At 39.5% G+C, this 13,640-nt stretch overlaps 1 protein-coding gene across 1 annotated transcript in view; it reads left to right on the top strand.

Annotated features, from left to right (window-relative positions):
• Positions 1–13,640, top strand: part of DDRGK1 (DDRGK domain containing 1) — a 54,967-nt gene that overhangs the window by 17,064 nt on the left and 24,263 nt on the right. Inside the window, exons 3-4 of the mRNA XM_064712030.1 lie at positions 10,053–10,159; positions 12,233–12,334. Of these exons, the coding sequence (XP_064568100.1) occupies positions 10,053–10,159; positions 12,233–12,334 (209 nt within the window). The remainder of the gene's footprint in view (positions 1–10,052; positions 10,160–12,232; positions 12,335–13,640) is intronic.

Here is a 13,640-nt window from a genome sequence, read left to right as displayed (position 1 = left end):
TTATTTATGTGGTTTGGTGGAGAGCCCAGCCAGCAGACTTAATTAACTCTGTGTGTCTTAATTTAAATTGAACCCAGACAGAGGTGGCTTTTGTGGGCTGGCTGCAGCCAGGATGAAAATGCTGCAAGGCAGAAATGGGTGAGGATTTCAGGCATTAATCATTTAGGGCAAGAAAAGCCAAGCTGGGCAGTGGGAGAAGGGGGTAAAGTGGAGTGGGGGAGGAAAAACACCCCCAAACCCTGGGCACTAAGATCAAAACCTTGAAAACTTCATTGTCCTTTCTGCAGCTTCAATTTTACTTGTAAGTTTGGATAAGGAATCATTTAATACAGAAATAAGGAATTTAATTTAATCATTTAATAAGGAGTCATTTAATCATTTAATACAGAGATAGTAAATTATTATTTTCAATATTCAAATCTACACTCACTGCATTTTGGAGCAGAAAGTGACCCATCCATCTGATATTTCCATCAAAACCATAATTTCCTCTCAAGTGGCAAGAAACTCATGAAGGTGAAATAATGACAGGTACAGTTGGGTTGTCTTGATCCAGCTGTGCTAAAAATAATGAGGGTTTTCTGTCACTTGCAGGGGTGTGTCAGGCCAAAACTTTGCTGCTGTTGATGTGAGGGAGAGAGAAATTGGTGATTTATAACTGCCCTAAATCATGGTGTGATTTATAAATTCCCTAAATCATGGTGTGGTGAGCAAGAACCAGACTTGGGTAAGAAATGCCAAAATTACTTTCCAAAATGTCCCACACAACAGGGACCTCTGGGTGTGGGTGGAAAAAAAAGGAAAAGGGAAGGATGTGCTAGGAGAGCCTCAGCAGCCCAGTCCATTTCCAGGGAGTGTTTTTCAAGGGTTTGAATTTGGAAAACTTTCATTTTCACATCTTCAAAATGACCTCTGTGACCTGTTTAAAAATGTGTTGCCAAAAAATGGGGCTTTGTGTGGATTTTTGTTTTGGTTTGTATTTTTAACAAACAGAAAGTAAGGACTCCCTCAAAGAAATGATCTGCTTTTGTCAGGTTACTTTTATTATTAATTTCTAAATATGTATTGTTTAATATTTTATTATTTAATAATAGCAATAATAGTAGAGAACCCAGTCTATGGGCTTGTTGAAAAATGTGTTGCCAAAAAATGAGGTTTGTATGGATTTTTGTTTTGGTTTGTATTTTTAACAAACAGAAAGTAAGGATTCCCTCGAAGAAATAATCTGCTTTTGTCAGGTTACTTTTAGTATTAATTTTTAAATATTTATTGTTTAATATTTTATTATTTCATAATAGCAATAATAGTAGAGAACCCAGTCTATGGGCTTGTTGAAAAATGTGTTGCCAAAAAATGAGGCTTTGTGTGGATTTTTGTTTTGGTTTGGATTTTTAACAAACAGAAAGTAAGGACTCCCTCAAAGAAATAATCTGCTTTTGTCAGGTTGCTTTTATTGTTAATTTTTTAATATTTATTGTTTCATATTTTATTATTTAATAATAGTAGAAAGCCCAGTCTGTGGGCTCTGGCAGTAACATAAAACCCCCAAAAGTTAAATTTCCCAACATCTGCATGACTTTTTCCTGAGCTTTTAGCATTGTGCAGCTGAGCACAAGTGTTGGAATCTCCAGCACAGTGAACATTTGGTTAAATTATTTTACTTCCACAGCATCAGTAATGATAAATCCAACAGCTTTTGACAGTTTGAGTGCTCGAGTTTGTGAAATAAAACATGAGAAAGAAAAGTTTGTGAGTGCAACATAAATGAAATTATAAGTTCCTCTCTTCTTTTGCATGGTAAGGTTTGGAGATCAGAATCTCACATTTCTCTTTGAAAGTATTAATCATTATTGGGAAAGAAAGCCAAAAAAAGGTTTTGTTTTTAAAATTATAATAATTGGGCATTTTTAAATGCTCTTTATTGCTTTGTGTGGCATCTGAGCTCAGCATTCAAATCATGCAGCTAAAAAAATTGTGTATGAGTGTTTTCTGCTGCTTTTTTGGGGAAAAATAATATAAAAATAATTCATCCCCATTGAGTGATGAATATTGTGCATAAGTTCAAGAAGAATGTGTTTGTGCTGAAATCTCTTAAAATAAGCACTTTTTCTGAGCACTGAAAGCTCTGGAAAATGTGTAAATTTAGAAGCAGTGATGTGGTCCCACGCTGTTCTCGTGAAGCGGAGCTGTGTTAATTGGTTACTTGAAATTATTTTCATGCTTAATCAGTGGGAAAACCTTTCTAGTACTGATGAACTTTGACTAATATCCCAACCAGTGAATCAAAAGTCATTTTTGCATTGTTGCTGCTCGTGCCCCCAGTGAGTGTCTGATCCTGCTCAGGCACAGCCTGGGCAGGGGGGTCTGTGGTTTCTCACTTCTGCCAAATGCTTCTAACTGAGAATAAACTTCACATTCTGCTCCTGCAGAGGGGGGCGTAAGTGGCCCGAAGTTTAGAGTCCGGCTAGCTGAGGGCGAAAGGCCGACGCCCCTCTGCAATTCCTGGCCAGCGCCCTTCGGCGTCTGAGGGCCTCGGGCTGTGCTGGCTGCGGACTGGCTCACACCGCTGGTATTGGGGAGGAACGGAGCTGACCATTTCCCGGGGGTTAAACGTCGGTTTATTGAAGGTGTTGCGGGATCCAAACGCGGGGAAACCAACCGGGAAAAAGTTTTTCCATAGGGGGTGAAACAGGATTATAAAGGAGGGGGGTGGGTACAGGCGAACCAATCGGGAAAGGTGAGGGGATGAACTTCACAGAACTGACACTCCATGGAGAGCAATAATCAAAAGGTAAAGGAGGTGTCCTGGGACCCCAGCCAGCCACCATCTCCAGAGAGGAGAAGGTTCTCGAAACCTGGGAGGAGAAGGGGGTGATTGACTGGGCCCAGGGAGGAAACAACTTTCACTGATAAGGGAAACCAGGGGAAGAGCAATTACATATTGGCAACTATGAATAGCGGTTACCATAGCAACTTATCTGACAGGGTAGCAGTGGCGGGAAAAACTGGGGGAACGAAACCATTTTACACATAATAGGGGAGAACAATACATAAATTGGGGGAATAACACAAGGAACTTAACAGCACACTACAACATGCTCCAAAGCTCTGCTCTTTGTGTCTGCTGCACTTCTCTGCCCTAATGTTGCCTGCTTTTGTGGCTTCTGGTTCATAAACTGGTTTCTCGTTCAGTTTCTAAATTAAAAATTAAAAAGCAGAAAAATTAAGGGTAGTTATTAGGCTGTAATTAATCCCACCACAGGGTTGTGTTACTGGGGAATAACCACACCTTTCCAGTGGCTGCTGTCACACATCTGCTGGGTATTAATTACCTGCTGTTAATTACATTTTCTGCTTTTGCCTGGCATCTTTCCCCCCTCACCTTTCCCTTACTCCTTGCTGCATAAATAGTAAATAAGGGAGCTGTGCCCAAAGGACTTTCTGGGAGTTTCACCTGTATAACTTTCTTTTTTTTTTTTTTATGGATGGGAATCCATTTGCTTCACCCAAAATTTAAAAGGAAGCAAGACAAGGACAGCTAGACCAGTTTGGATGGGGCTTGTGGAAGGTGGGAGTGGCAGTGGGGTTTTGGAACAAGATCCTTAAGGTCCTTTCCAATCCAAACCATTCTGGGATAACTGAAATACACAGTGCTGATTGTTTATTTTGGAAGGTTTTGTCTGTTCTGTACACACTGCAGAATTCTGCTGAATTTCTGTCCTGGTGGAGAACATCAGCACTCCAGCACATTTTCTGAGGTACTGGGAAGCATTTTTAAAAAGAAATCTGTAAATTTCCAGCAATTCAGACACTTCAGATAACTTCCCTGTTGTGCTGCCTCTCAGTGTGTTCAAAATATCAATGAAAAGCAAAATTTCCCTGAATCCACCTCTCAGCTGGGCAGCAGAGAGCCCAACATTTGTATAAAGCAGAATTTGTCACTCTGGATGGGAACTCCTGGCACTGCTGAAATCACAGAAAGGTTTGGATTGGATTCATGTTCAATCCCATCCAGTGCCACCCCTGCCATGGCAGGGACACCTCCCATGATCCCAGGTGGCTCCAAACCCTGTCCAGCCTGGCCTTGGGCACTGCCAGGGTTCCTGGGGCAGCCACAGCTTCTCTGGGAAATTTCACAGAGGAAAAATTCATTCCCAATATTCCATTTATACCTGCTTTCTTTCGATTTTAAAATGTTAAGAAATTTTCTGTCAGAGTGTGGGGTTTTATTGAAGATGGAGGGAGAGACCCAACTTCCTTGTTCAGCATCTGACTCCGTTTATTCACTCCATCAATCACCTTTTAGAACCGTGTTAATTAAGTTCATGCATATTGCAAACCCGAGCTCACAATAGGTCAGAGATAACACACCAACCCCTCCTTATGTTTCCAATACCAAGATTTGGGTTCTCAAAATTATTTTTGCTTTCCCAAAACAGCCAAAGATAGAATATCTACTTGTTATGACAAAGCTGCCTGAGAACTCTGGTATGCCAGGTTCTCAAGGCCTTCATGTTTGTCACTTTTACTTGTAATTAAAAACAACCTGAGAACCTCTGCTGTTTACAGAAACCGGCTGTGAGAATTTTACTCCTCACAGCTGCCTTCCAAGCCATCCCTGAAAAAATCTCCAACAGGGTTTCCCACTGGCTGCCCAAGCCTAGCTCTTGGGGGATGCTAAACTGCTTTTCATGAACCCCTCCTGCATCCCTCCTGAGCTCAGGGACAGATGGAGGCCAAATTTCTCTGGACTCATGTGGGATCTCAGCACCTCAGTCCTGAGGTGCCGAGTCACCGAGACCACCCTTGGGGGGCTCGGGAGTCCTGGAATGTTGCCAGAAGTGTCTGGTGGCTGGACTTTGATCCTACACAGGAGACGACACCTGTATGAGGATAGGAGGGTTTCACCGGGGTGAATGGTGAAGGGATTAGTTAATTAGAGAGTGAAACACAGGGTTTAGGATTTCTGTACAGGGGGGTTTAGAGAAGTAAGATGGAGGAATTGGGGCGTGTGTCCTGTCCTTCTTCTTCTTCTTCTTCTTCTCCTCCATCTTCTGTGGTGATGGTGGCACTTTGGGATTGGTTGTTACTAAAAGTGCACCGGGCAATACGGGTGAAAGGTATTGGGGAAAAATGATAAATATGTACACGTAACTTTGGGTATAAAGATAGGTGACCGCCCGGAGGGAGGGGAGTGTGCTCATGGCTGGCTGCTGAGCAGAGCTCTGTCGGGCCGAAAGAAAATCTTTTAGATAAACAATTAATAAACACAGAGACCGAGAAAAGAACTGAAGTCTCTTCTGGTCCTTTGATACGCGGGCTGCCCCAAGGCCACCCCGGGCCTTTCCAGGCCCTCCAAACAGCCGAAAACCGGACAGACTCACTCCCCACAGAGTCTCCCAGTGCTGTCACAGCCACAAGTGTGTGAAAAGTTGTTGGAGATTTTTTCAGAAATGGCTTGGAAGGCAGCTGTGAGGAGTAAAATTCTCACAGCCGGTTTCTGTAAACAGCAGAGGTTCTCAGGTTGTTTTTAATTACAAGTAAAAGTGACAAACATGAAGGCCTTGAGAACCTTGCATACCAGAGTTCTCAGGCAGCTTTCTCATAACAAGTAGATATTCTATCTTTGGCTGTTTTGGGAAAGCAAAAATAATTTTGAGAACCCAAATCTTGGTATTGGAAACATAAGGAGGGGTTGGTGTGTTATCTCTGACCTATTGTGAGCTCGGGTTTGCAATATGCATGAACTTAATTAACACGGTTATAAAAGGTGATTGATGGAGTGAATAAACGGAGTCGATGCTGATCAACAAGGATAGGTCTTCTCCCTCCATCTTCAATAAAAAGTGATTGTTAAAAGCTGCTGAAACAATCCCTGCTTGATTAAATGAAATCAAGAATTGCTGGCTGTGTGCAGCACAAACAGATTTGTTGTCACAGCTTTGGCCCTGTGTTTCTGTTGCTGTCAGCACCTTCAGGTTTATGCAGTAAATTTTAATTGCAGCCAGGTTTGGTGCCCTGGTGACCTTTGCAGCTCTGCTGAATCACGGCTGTGCCTGCATCCCAATTCTCTGCCTCTTTTGAGGGTGGAACTCCTCACTGCAGGAAGCCTGGAGGAAATGGTGCCTAAAGGGACACATCAAATGCTTCAAAAAGAAGGAATAACAAAGGTGTGTTTGATCCAGGACTGGAAAAAAAGGCTTTAAAACAAGCCTTCCTTAGGTTTCTGGTTCAATTAATCTTAATATAGATGAAATCTGAGAAGCCCTCAGGTGGAACAGTGTCATAGATGGTGCTTTATATTTGTGATGTTTGCAAGAAATCATTTTCTAAACTATAATACCAGAGCTGGGCTGTTAATTTTGGAGTAATAACTAGTGCTGGGTGTGCTCATCCATTGAGTTTAGAGCTTCCCTTGATGCTGTATTTAAACTAGAAATAAAGTTTTTTTAAGCATCATTAAAATTATAGAAGCATCTGAGTATCCCTGGTGCAGGAAGGGGAACCCTTTTGATCCTCTCAGAACTCCAATAATTCCCTGAAGCCCAGCTCAGCAACCAGGCTCATATTAATTCCTTCTCCTGAAAATTGCAGGTATTTGAGAGCCACACCTACACAGCTCTCAGATACATTTATTTCTCATGATGTCTTGGTAGTTTAACCATAGAACAGTGTCATAGATGCTGTTTTATATTTGTGATGTTTGCAAGAAATAATTTTCTAAACTATAATATGAGATCTGTTCATTTTGGAGTAATAACTAGTGCTGGGTGTGCTCACCCACTGTGATTGGAGCTCCCCTCAATGCTGTATTTAAAATAGAAATAAAGTTATTTTAAGCATCATTAAAATTATAGAAGCATCTGAGTATCCCTGGTGCAGGAAGGGGAACCCTTTTGATCCTCTCAGACTCCAATAATTCCCTGAAGCCCAGCTCAGCAGCCAGGCTCATATTAACTCCATCTCCTGAAAATTGATGTTATTTCAGCCACCTGCACAGCTCTCAGATACATTTATTTCTCATGATGTCCTGGTAGTTTAACCATAGAACATGTCATAGATGCTGTTTTATACTTGTGTTTGCAAGAAATAATTTTCTAAACTATAATATGAGATCTGTTAATTTTGGAGTAATAACTAGTGCTGGGTATGCTGCCCTCAGTGCTGTATTTAAACTATAAATAAAGTTATTTTAAGCATCATTCAAATTATAGAAGCATCTGTGTCAGGTCTGAGTATCCCTGGTGCAGGAAGGGATATTTAAGGAGGGATATTTAAGAGATTTCAGCACAAACACATTCTTCTTGAACTTATGCACAATATCCTTCACTCAATGGGGGTGAAGCATTATTTTTATATTATTTTTCCCGAAAAAGCAGCAGAAAACACTCATACAAGATTTTTTTAGCTGCAGGATTTGAGTGCTGAGCTCAGATACCACACAAAGCAATAAAAAGCATTTAAAAATGCCCAATTATTATAATTTTAAAAACTTTTAAAACCTTGTTTTTTGCTTTCTTTCCCAATAGTGATTAATACTTCTAAAGAAAAATGTGAATTTCTCATCTCCAAACCTTGCCATGCAAAAGAAGAGAGGAACTTTTGATTTCATTTATGTTGCACTCACAAACTTTTCTTTCTCAAGTTTTATTTCACAAACTCGAGCACTCATGACATCTTGGTAATTTAACCATAGCCCCATTCTGTGTCTTGGAATTAGTAAAACAAGAATGTTTCCAACCTAATTCTTCATAAAAAAGCAGTGGGAGTGTCATTCATCCATATTCTTTCATTGCAGCTTTTTGGGTTCCCAAAAAAGGGAACCAGGTGCTCTGGAGAGAAAACAGAAAACAGCACTGGGGATGCTCAAAGCACCAATTATTTTACCCCAAAATTAAGATATATGTGAGAGTTTTCATGTTGAGCCTGCAGTAAGCTGAGGATTTCTCTGGCAGCGTTGAGCTCAGTCCCCAGCACTGATTTAGAGCAGCAAATAAAAGCAAATAAAACCAAATATTCCTGAGCTTTGAGCAGGGAGGAAAATGGCTGCATTTAAAACTTCTTCCTCAGCCCCTGAGTGAGCAGAAATCCTCATTTGCACACCCTTTGAGCATAAAACCCTTTCATATTCCACCGTTTCAGAATCACCTCTGTAAACAACCATTTGTCAAACAACAGGCAAATATTTACGTGTCATTTTCTTGCAGGCAGACCCAAGATTTGCATTTCAAGGAGATTTTTTCCCCTCATCCCTGAAAGGTTATTTTTGTCAGAACCAATTCATGAGTGGGGTGCCTCTGAATCCCATTTTTTCAGTGAAAATTGGTTGTGCAAAGCCTGAGGGTAACTGAAGTCACTGCAGGCCAATGTGGAGCAGATAAACAATGACAACCATTAGCACAATTTCTGTATCAGAGAAAAATCTCTCTTTTTAATTGTGGAAAGCAAGAAATATTTATGAAAAGCCTCCCTTCAAAGGATCAAGGAAACTTTGGTACAATTTCTGTATCAGAGAAAAATCTTTTTTAATTGTGGAAAGCAAGAAATATTTATGAAAATCCTCCCTTCAAAGGATCAAGGAAATTTTTGTCCAATTTCTGTACAATTTCTGTATCAGAGAAAAATCTTTTAATTGTGGAAAGCAAGAAATATTTATGAAAATCCTCCATTCAAAGGATCAAGGAAATTTTGGTACAATTTCTGTACAATTTCTGTATCAGAGAAAAATCTTTTTTAATTGTGGAAAGCAAGAAATATTTATATAAAGCCCCCCTTCAAAGGATCAAGGAAATTTTGGTACAATTTCTGTACCAGAGAAAAATCTCTCTTTTTAATTGTGGAAAGCAAGAAATATTTATGAATATCCTCCCTTCAAAGGATCAAGGAAATTTTGGTACAATTTCTGTACAATTTCTCTATCAGAGAAAAATCTTTTTTAATTGTGGAAAGCAAGAAATATTTATGAATATCCTCCCTCCAAAGGATCAAGGAAATTTTGGTACAATTTCTGTATCAGAGCAAATCTTAATTGTGGAAAGCAAGAAACATTTATGAAAAGCCTGCCTTGAAAGGATCAAGGAATTTTTTGTCCAATTTCTGTACAATTTCTCTATCAGAGAAAAAATATTTTTTGATTTTGGAAAGCAAGAAATAGTTATATAAAGTCCCCCTTCAAAGGATCAAGGAAATTTTTGTACAATTTCTGTACAATTTCTGTATCAGAGAAAAATCTCTTTTTAATTGTGGAAAGCAAGAAATATTTATGAAAATCCTCCCTTCAAAGGATCAAGGAATTTTTTGTCCAATTTCTGTACAATTTCTGTATCAGAGCGAATCTTAATTGTGGAAAGCAAGAAATATTTATGAAAAGCCTCCCTTCAAAGGATCAAGGAAATTTTGGTACAATTTCTGTATCAGAGAAAAATCTCCCTTTTAATTGTGGAAAGCAAGAAATATTTATGAAAAGCCTGCCTTGAAAGGATCAAGGAAATTTTGGTACAATTTCTGTATCAGAGCAAAATCTCTTTTTTAATTGTGGAAAGCAAGAAATATTTATGTAAAGCCCCCCTTCAAAGGGTCAAAGAAATTTTGGTACAATTTCTGTACAATTTCTGTATCAGAGAAAAATCTCTCTCTTTTAATTGTGGAAAGCAAGAAATATTTATGAAAAGCCTGCCTTGAAAGGATCAAGGAATTTTTTGTACAATTTCTGTACAATTTCTCTATCAGAGTGAATCTTAATTGTGGAAAGCAAGAAATATTTATGAAAATCCTCCCTTCAAAGGATCAAGGAAATTTTTATTTCTGCCTTCACTTGTGTGTGTTTGCCATTTTACTTCTGCTCTGTGGCTTTGGCAGTCTCTTGTGATTTTTTTCCCCTTTTTTTCCATCTAAAAGCTCTTTTCTGAAGTGTGTGTGTCTCCTTTTCATCTCCTGCTCCTTTCCTAAGCAGCACTGAACTTTCTCTGACAGAGAATTTCAAATTTGATAGATATATCGAATTTGATATATTGACAGATCATTTCAAATTTGTCGTTTCTGCGATGTTGCAGAGGAAGAGGATGCTGAGGAGGTGCCAGAATTTCAGGTGTCTGGCAAAATTGGAGCAAAGAAGCAGAGGAAATTAGAAGAGAAACAAGCCAGGAGAGCGCAGAGAGAGGTGAGGATTTCCTGCAGAGAGCTGGGAATGGCACAGAAAGCCAAAGCAGTGTCATCATCACTAAATGCTTCTTTTAGCATTTCTTTTTTGGATGTTTTTACTGCTTTTTAACTTAATGCCACCCCTGTCTCCCCTTAAAAATAAAAAATACATCCCAGTCGCCATGGAGCTGGTGCAACACCCTGGGCAGGTGTGAGGATTCAGGTGCTCTCAGAAATGTGCTTTGGTTTGATCTGTGTTTTGCCATATTTCTCATTTTTTTACACTGAGGGAGATAAAAAGCTTTTTGGTGTTAATTCCAGGGAAGCAAGAGGAATTTCAGCCTTCTGCAAGCAGCAGTTTGTGCATTTCCCTTGGAATTGTTCTATTTTTTAATATATAAATTTTTTTCAAACTCTGTATTGTTCTGTATGAACATTTTTAAAGGTTGTGGAATCCCAAGTTGGGAATTTGAGTGTCACCTGAGGTTTAAATCCAGTTTATTAGATGAAGCAGTTGGTAATAAACTTAATTACGGGTTATATATGAACTTCCATTATGAACCTTTTCTCACTCAGTGCTTTCATCATTTTGTTACTTTCCATACTCATTAAATTTAATTTTCTTCTTTTTTTTTTTTGGTGGAAAATGTGAACAAAGTTAAATGAAGTTGGATGAGCATCAGTTGGTGGAGCAAGGAATCTTCTGTTTCATTTTAAAACATGCTGATTTTTATTTTCCCATGTAGACAGATAAATTCCTTGGATGGGGCTTTTTCTCTGAAACTCTCAAAGCCAAATCCTCCACTGGAATATTTTCTGCTTGTCCTTTTAATATATTTTCAAATAATATATTAATATATTTTATGTATATATTTTCAATAATTATAGTTTACTATATTAATATAATAATATAATATTTATATTTTATTCTATTAATATATTTTCATACCCTGAGGAGCCTGAAAAAAAATCTTTAAAAAAGTTGTCTTTATTTTTCCCTCATTTTGCAACAATTTCTTTGTCTTAACAACAGAAAATAAAATTCTTTTAAGATAAAAAATAAAATTTTTGCAGCTTTTTCTACAAGAGATTCTGCCCAGGTTAATGATACATTTAAATGCACTTTTTTTACATTGTGTGTTCCAAATCCTTTTTTTTCCCCTTCCTTCTTTAAGGTCCTTTCTAACTAAACTTCAAGTGAGGAGAACTGAAATTCCATGATACAAAATTGCTCAACATCACTGTTGTATTTAGCTCATAAGGACATTCAAAAATAAATTAGATAAGTGAGAAGAGTAATTTCTAAATTTACCACAATGTTGAGTATGCTGAAGGGAGGGGAAGTGAAATGATAGTGGCTTTTTATTATTTTTATTATTATTATTATTATTATTATTATTATTATTATTATTATTATTATTATTATTTTTGATGTTTCTTTCTGCATCTAAAAGGTGGGAAGAAACCCCCTCTTTCTTGAAATATTTATTTACCTTCTTTTACTTTGATTTCTGTTCAGTTGAGGGCTGTGTAATTTATTTTTGCTTGAATGAAGAAACTCTTATTTGTTTCTAGTTTAGTTTGCAGTATTCCTAATAAAGACTGCACTACAGCACTTCTGTTTCACATGATTCAGGGAAAAAGAGGAATACAAACTAAAAGTCTAATTTTATGTGTTTGTTTATTTATTTCTTTGAAATGTTGTGCGCAACAATCCACAGAGTGCTTCCTAGAACTTGGAAAATTGCTCAAATGCCTGAAAATTGCTCAAATCCAGCTTGGTCACTTTAGCAAGCACCTGCCTGCTTTAATCCTGTAATTTTAAACTATTTTAGTTTAATTTTATTATTTGTTTTCCCAGTATTTATCAGGACAGCAAGCCCACCTTACAACAGGAACATTATTCTGCCTCTCAGAGGAAAATGCTTTCAATATTTAATTTTTTTTCTTGGTCTAAGTTGATAATCCAGTCACTGCTGAACATTTGCAGCATGGATCAAACTGAATGTGTATCATCGTGGTATCATCATATGAAATTTTAAAATGTAGATTCAAAATGAGTAAAGTTTGGCTTGCATCACATTTATTTCAGGCTGAAGAAGCAGAGAGAGAGGAAAGGAGAAAACTCGAGTCCAAAAGAGAGGAGGAGAGGAGGAAAGAAGAGGAGAGGATTCGTCAGGAGGAGGAGCGACAGGTGGGAATAATTGTGTTTATTTCTTTATTTCAGGGAATCCTGAGCCAGCTTTGCTTTTGGGATGGTTTCTGGGGCAGTTCTGTGCCCAGGGCCCTGCAGGGAGCACAGGGCCTGTCCTGCTCCAGCCACATCCAGGATTTGCAGCTCAGGAATTTGCCCAGCCCAGCTCTCAGTGTGTCCCAAGGCTGGAGATTTGTCACCCTGGTTTTTTAAGATTTTCTAAGCCTTCTGATGTTGACATTCTTGTAGTGAATTCTCTCACACACTTTCTGTAAATAACTCATTGTTTTTCATTCCTTTATGGAGGAGGGGATGTTGGGAATTTAGCTGCTAAGGACTAGAAAAGTACAAAACCATGGCTAATTCCAAGTCCTGCACGTGCACAGATAGCAGTGTCCTTGGGCCTATGCAGAGGGGGGCGTATGTGGCCCGAAGTTTGGAGTCCGGCTAGCTGAGGGCGAAAGGCCAATGCCCCTCTGCAATTCCTGGCCAGCACCTGTGGGATCTCAGCACCTCAGTCCTGAGGTGCCGAGTCACCGAGACCACCCTTGGGGGGCTCGGGAGTCCTGGAATGTTGCCAGAAGTGTCTGGTGGCTGGACTTTGATCCTACACAGGAGACGACACCTGTATGAGGATAGGAGGGTTTCACCGGGGTGAATGGTGAAGGGATTAGCTAGTTAGAGAGTGAAACACAGGGTTTAGGATTTCTGTACAGGGGGGTTTAGAGAAGTAAGATGGAGGAATTGGGGCGTGTCCTGTCCTTCTTCTTCTTCTTCTTCTTCTTCTCCATCTTCTGTGGTGATGGTGGCACTTCGAAATTGGTTGTTACTAAAAGTGCACCGGGCAATAAGGGTGAAAAATGATAAATATTGTATACGCAACTTTGGGTATAAAGATAGGTGACCGCCCCGGGGGGCTCGGAGTGTGGTCATGGCTGGCTGCTGAGCAGACCTCTTGTTGGGCCGAAAGAAGATCTTTTAGATAAACAATTAATAAACACCGAGACCGAGAAAAGAACTGAAGTCTCTTCTGGTCCTTTGATACGCGGGCTGCCCCAAGGGCACCCCGGGCCTTTCCAGGCCATCCAAACAGTCGAAAACCGGACAAGCACCCTTTGGCGTCTGAGGGCCTCGGGCTGTGCTGGCTGTGGACTGGCTCACACCGCTGGTATTGGGGAGGAACGGAGCTGACCATTTCCCGGGGGTTAAACATCGGTTTCTTGAAGGTGTTGCGGGATGCAAACGCGGGGAAACCAACCGGGAAAAGTTTTTTTTTTTCAATAGGGGGTGAAACAGGATTATAAAG

This window comes from Zonotrichia leucophrys, chromosome 4, assembly GCF_028769735.1.
Source record: "Zonotrichia leucophrys gambelii isolate GWCS_2022_RI chromosome 4, RI_Zleu_2.0, whole genome shotgun sequence".
NCBI lineage: Eukaryota > Metazoa > Chordata > Aves > Passeriformes > Passerellidae > Zonotrichia > Zonotrichia leucophrys.
The sequence above is the reverse complement of the archived record's forward strand: the minus strand, read 5'-3'. Positions and strand labels throughout refer to the sequence as shown.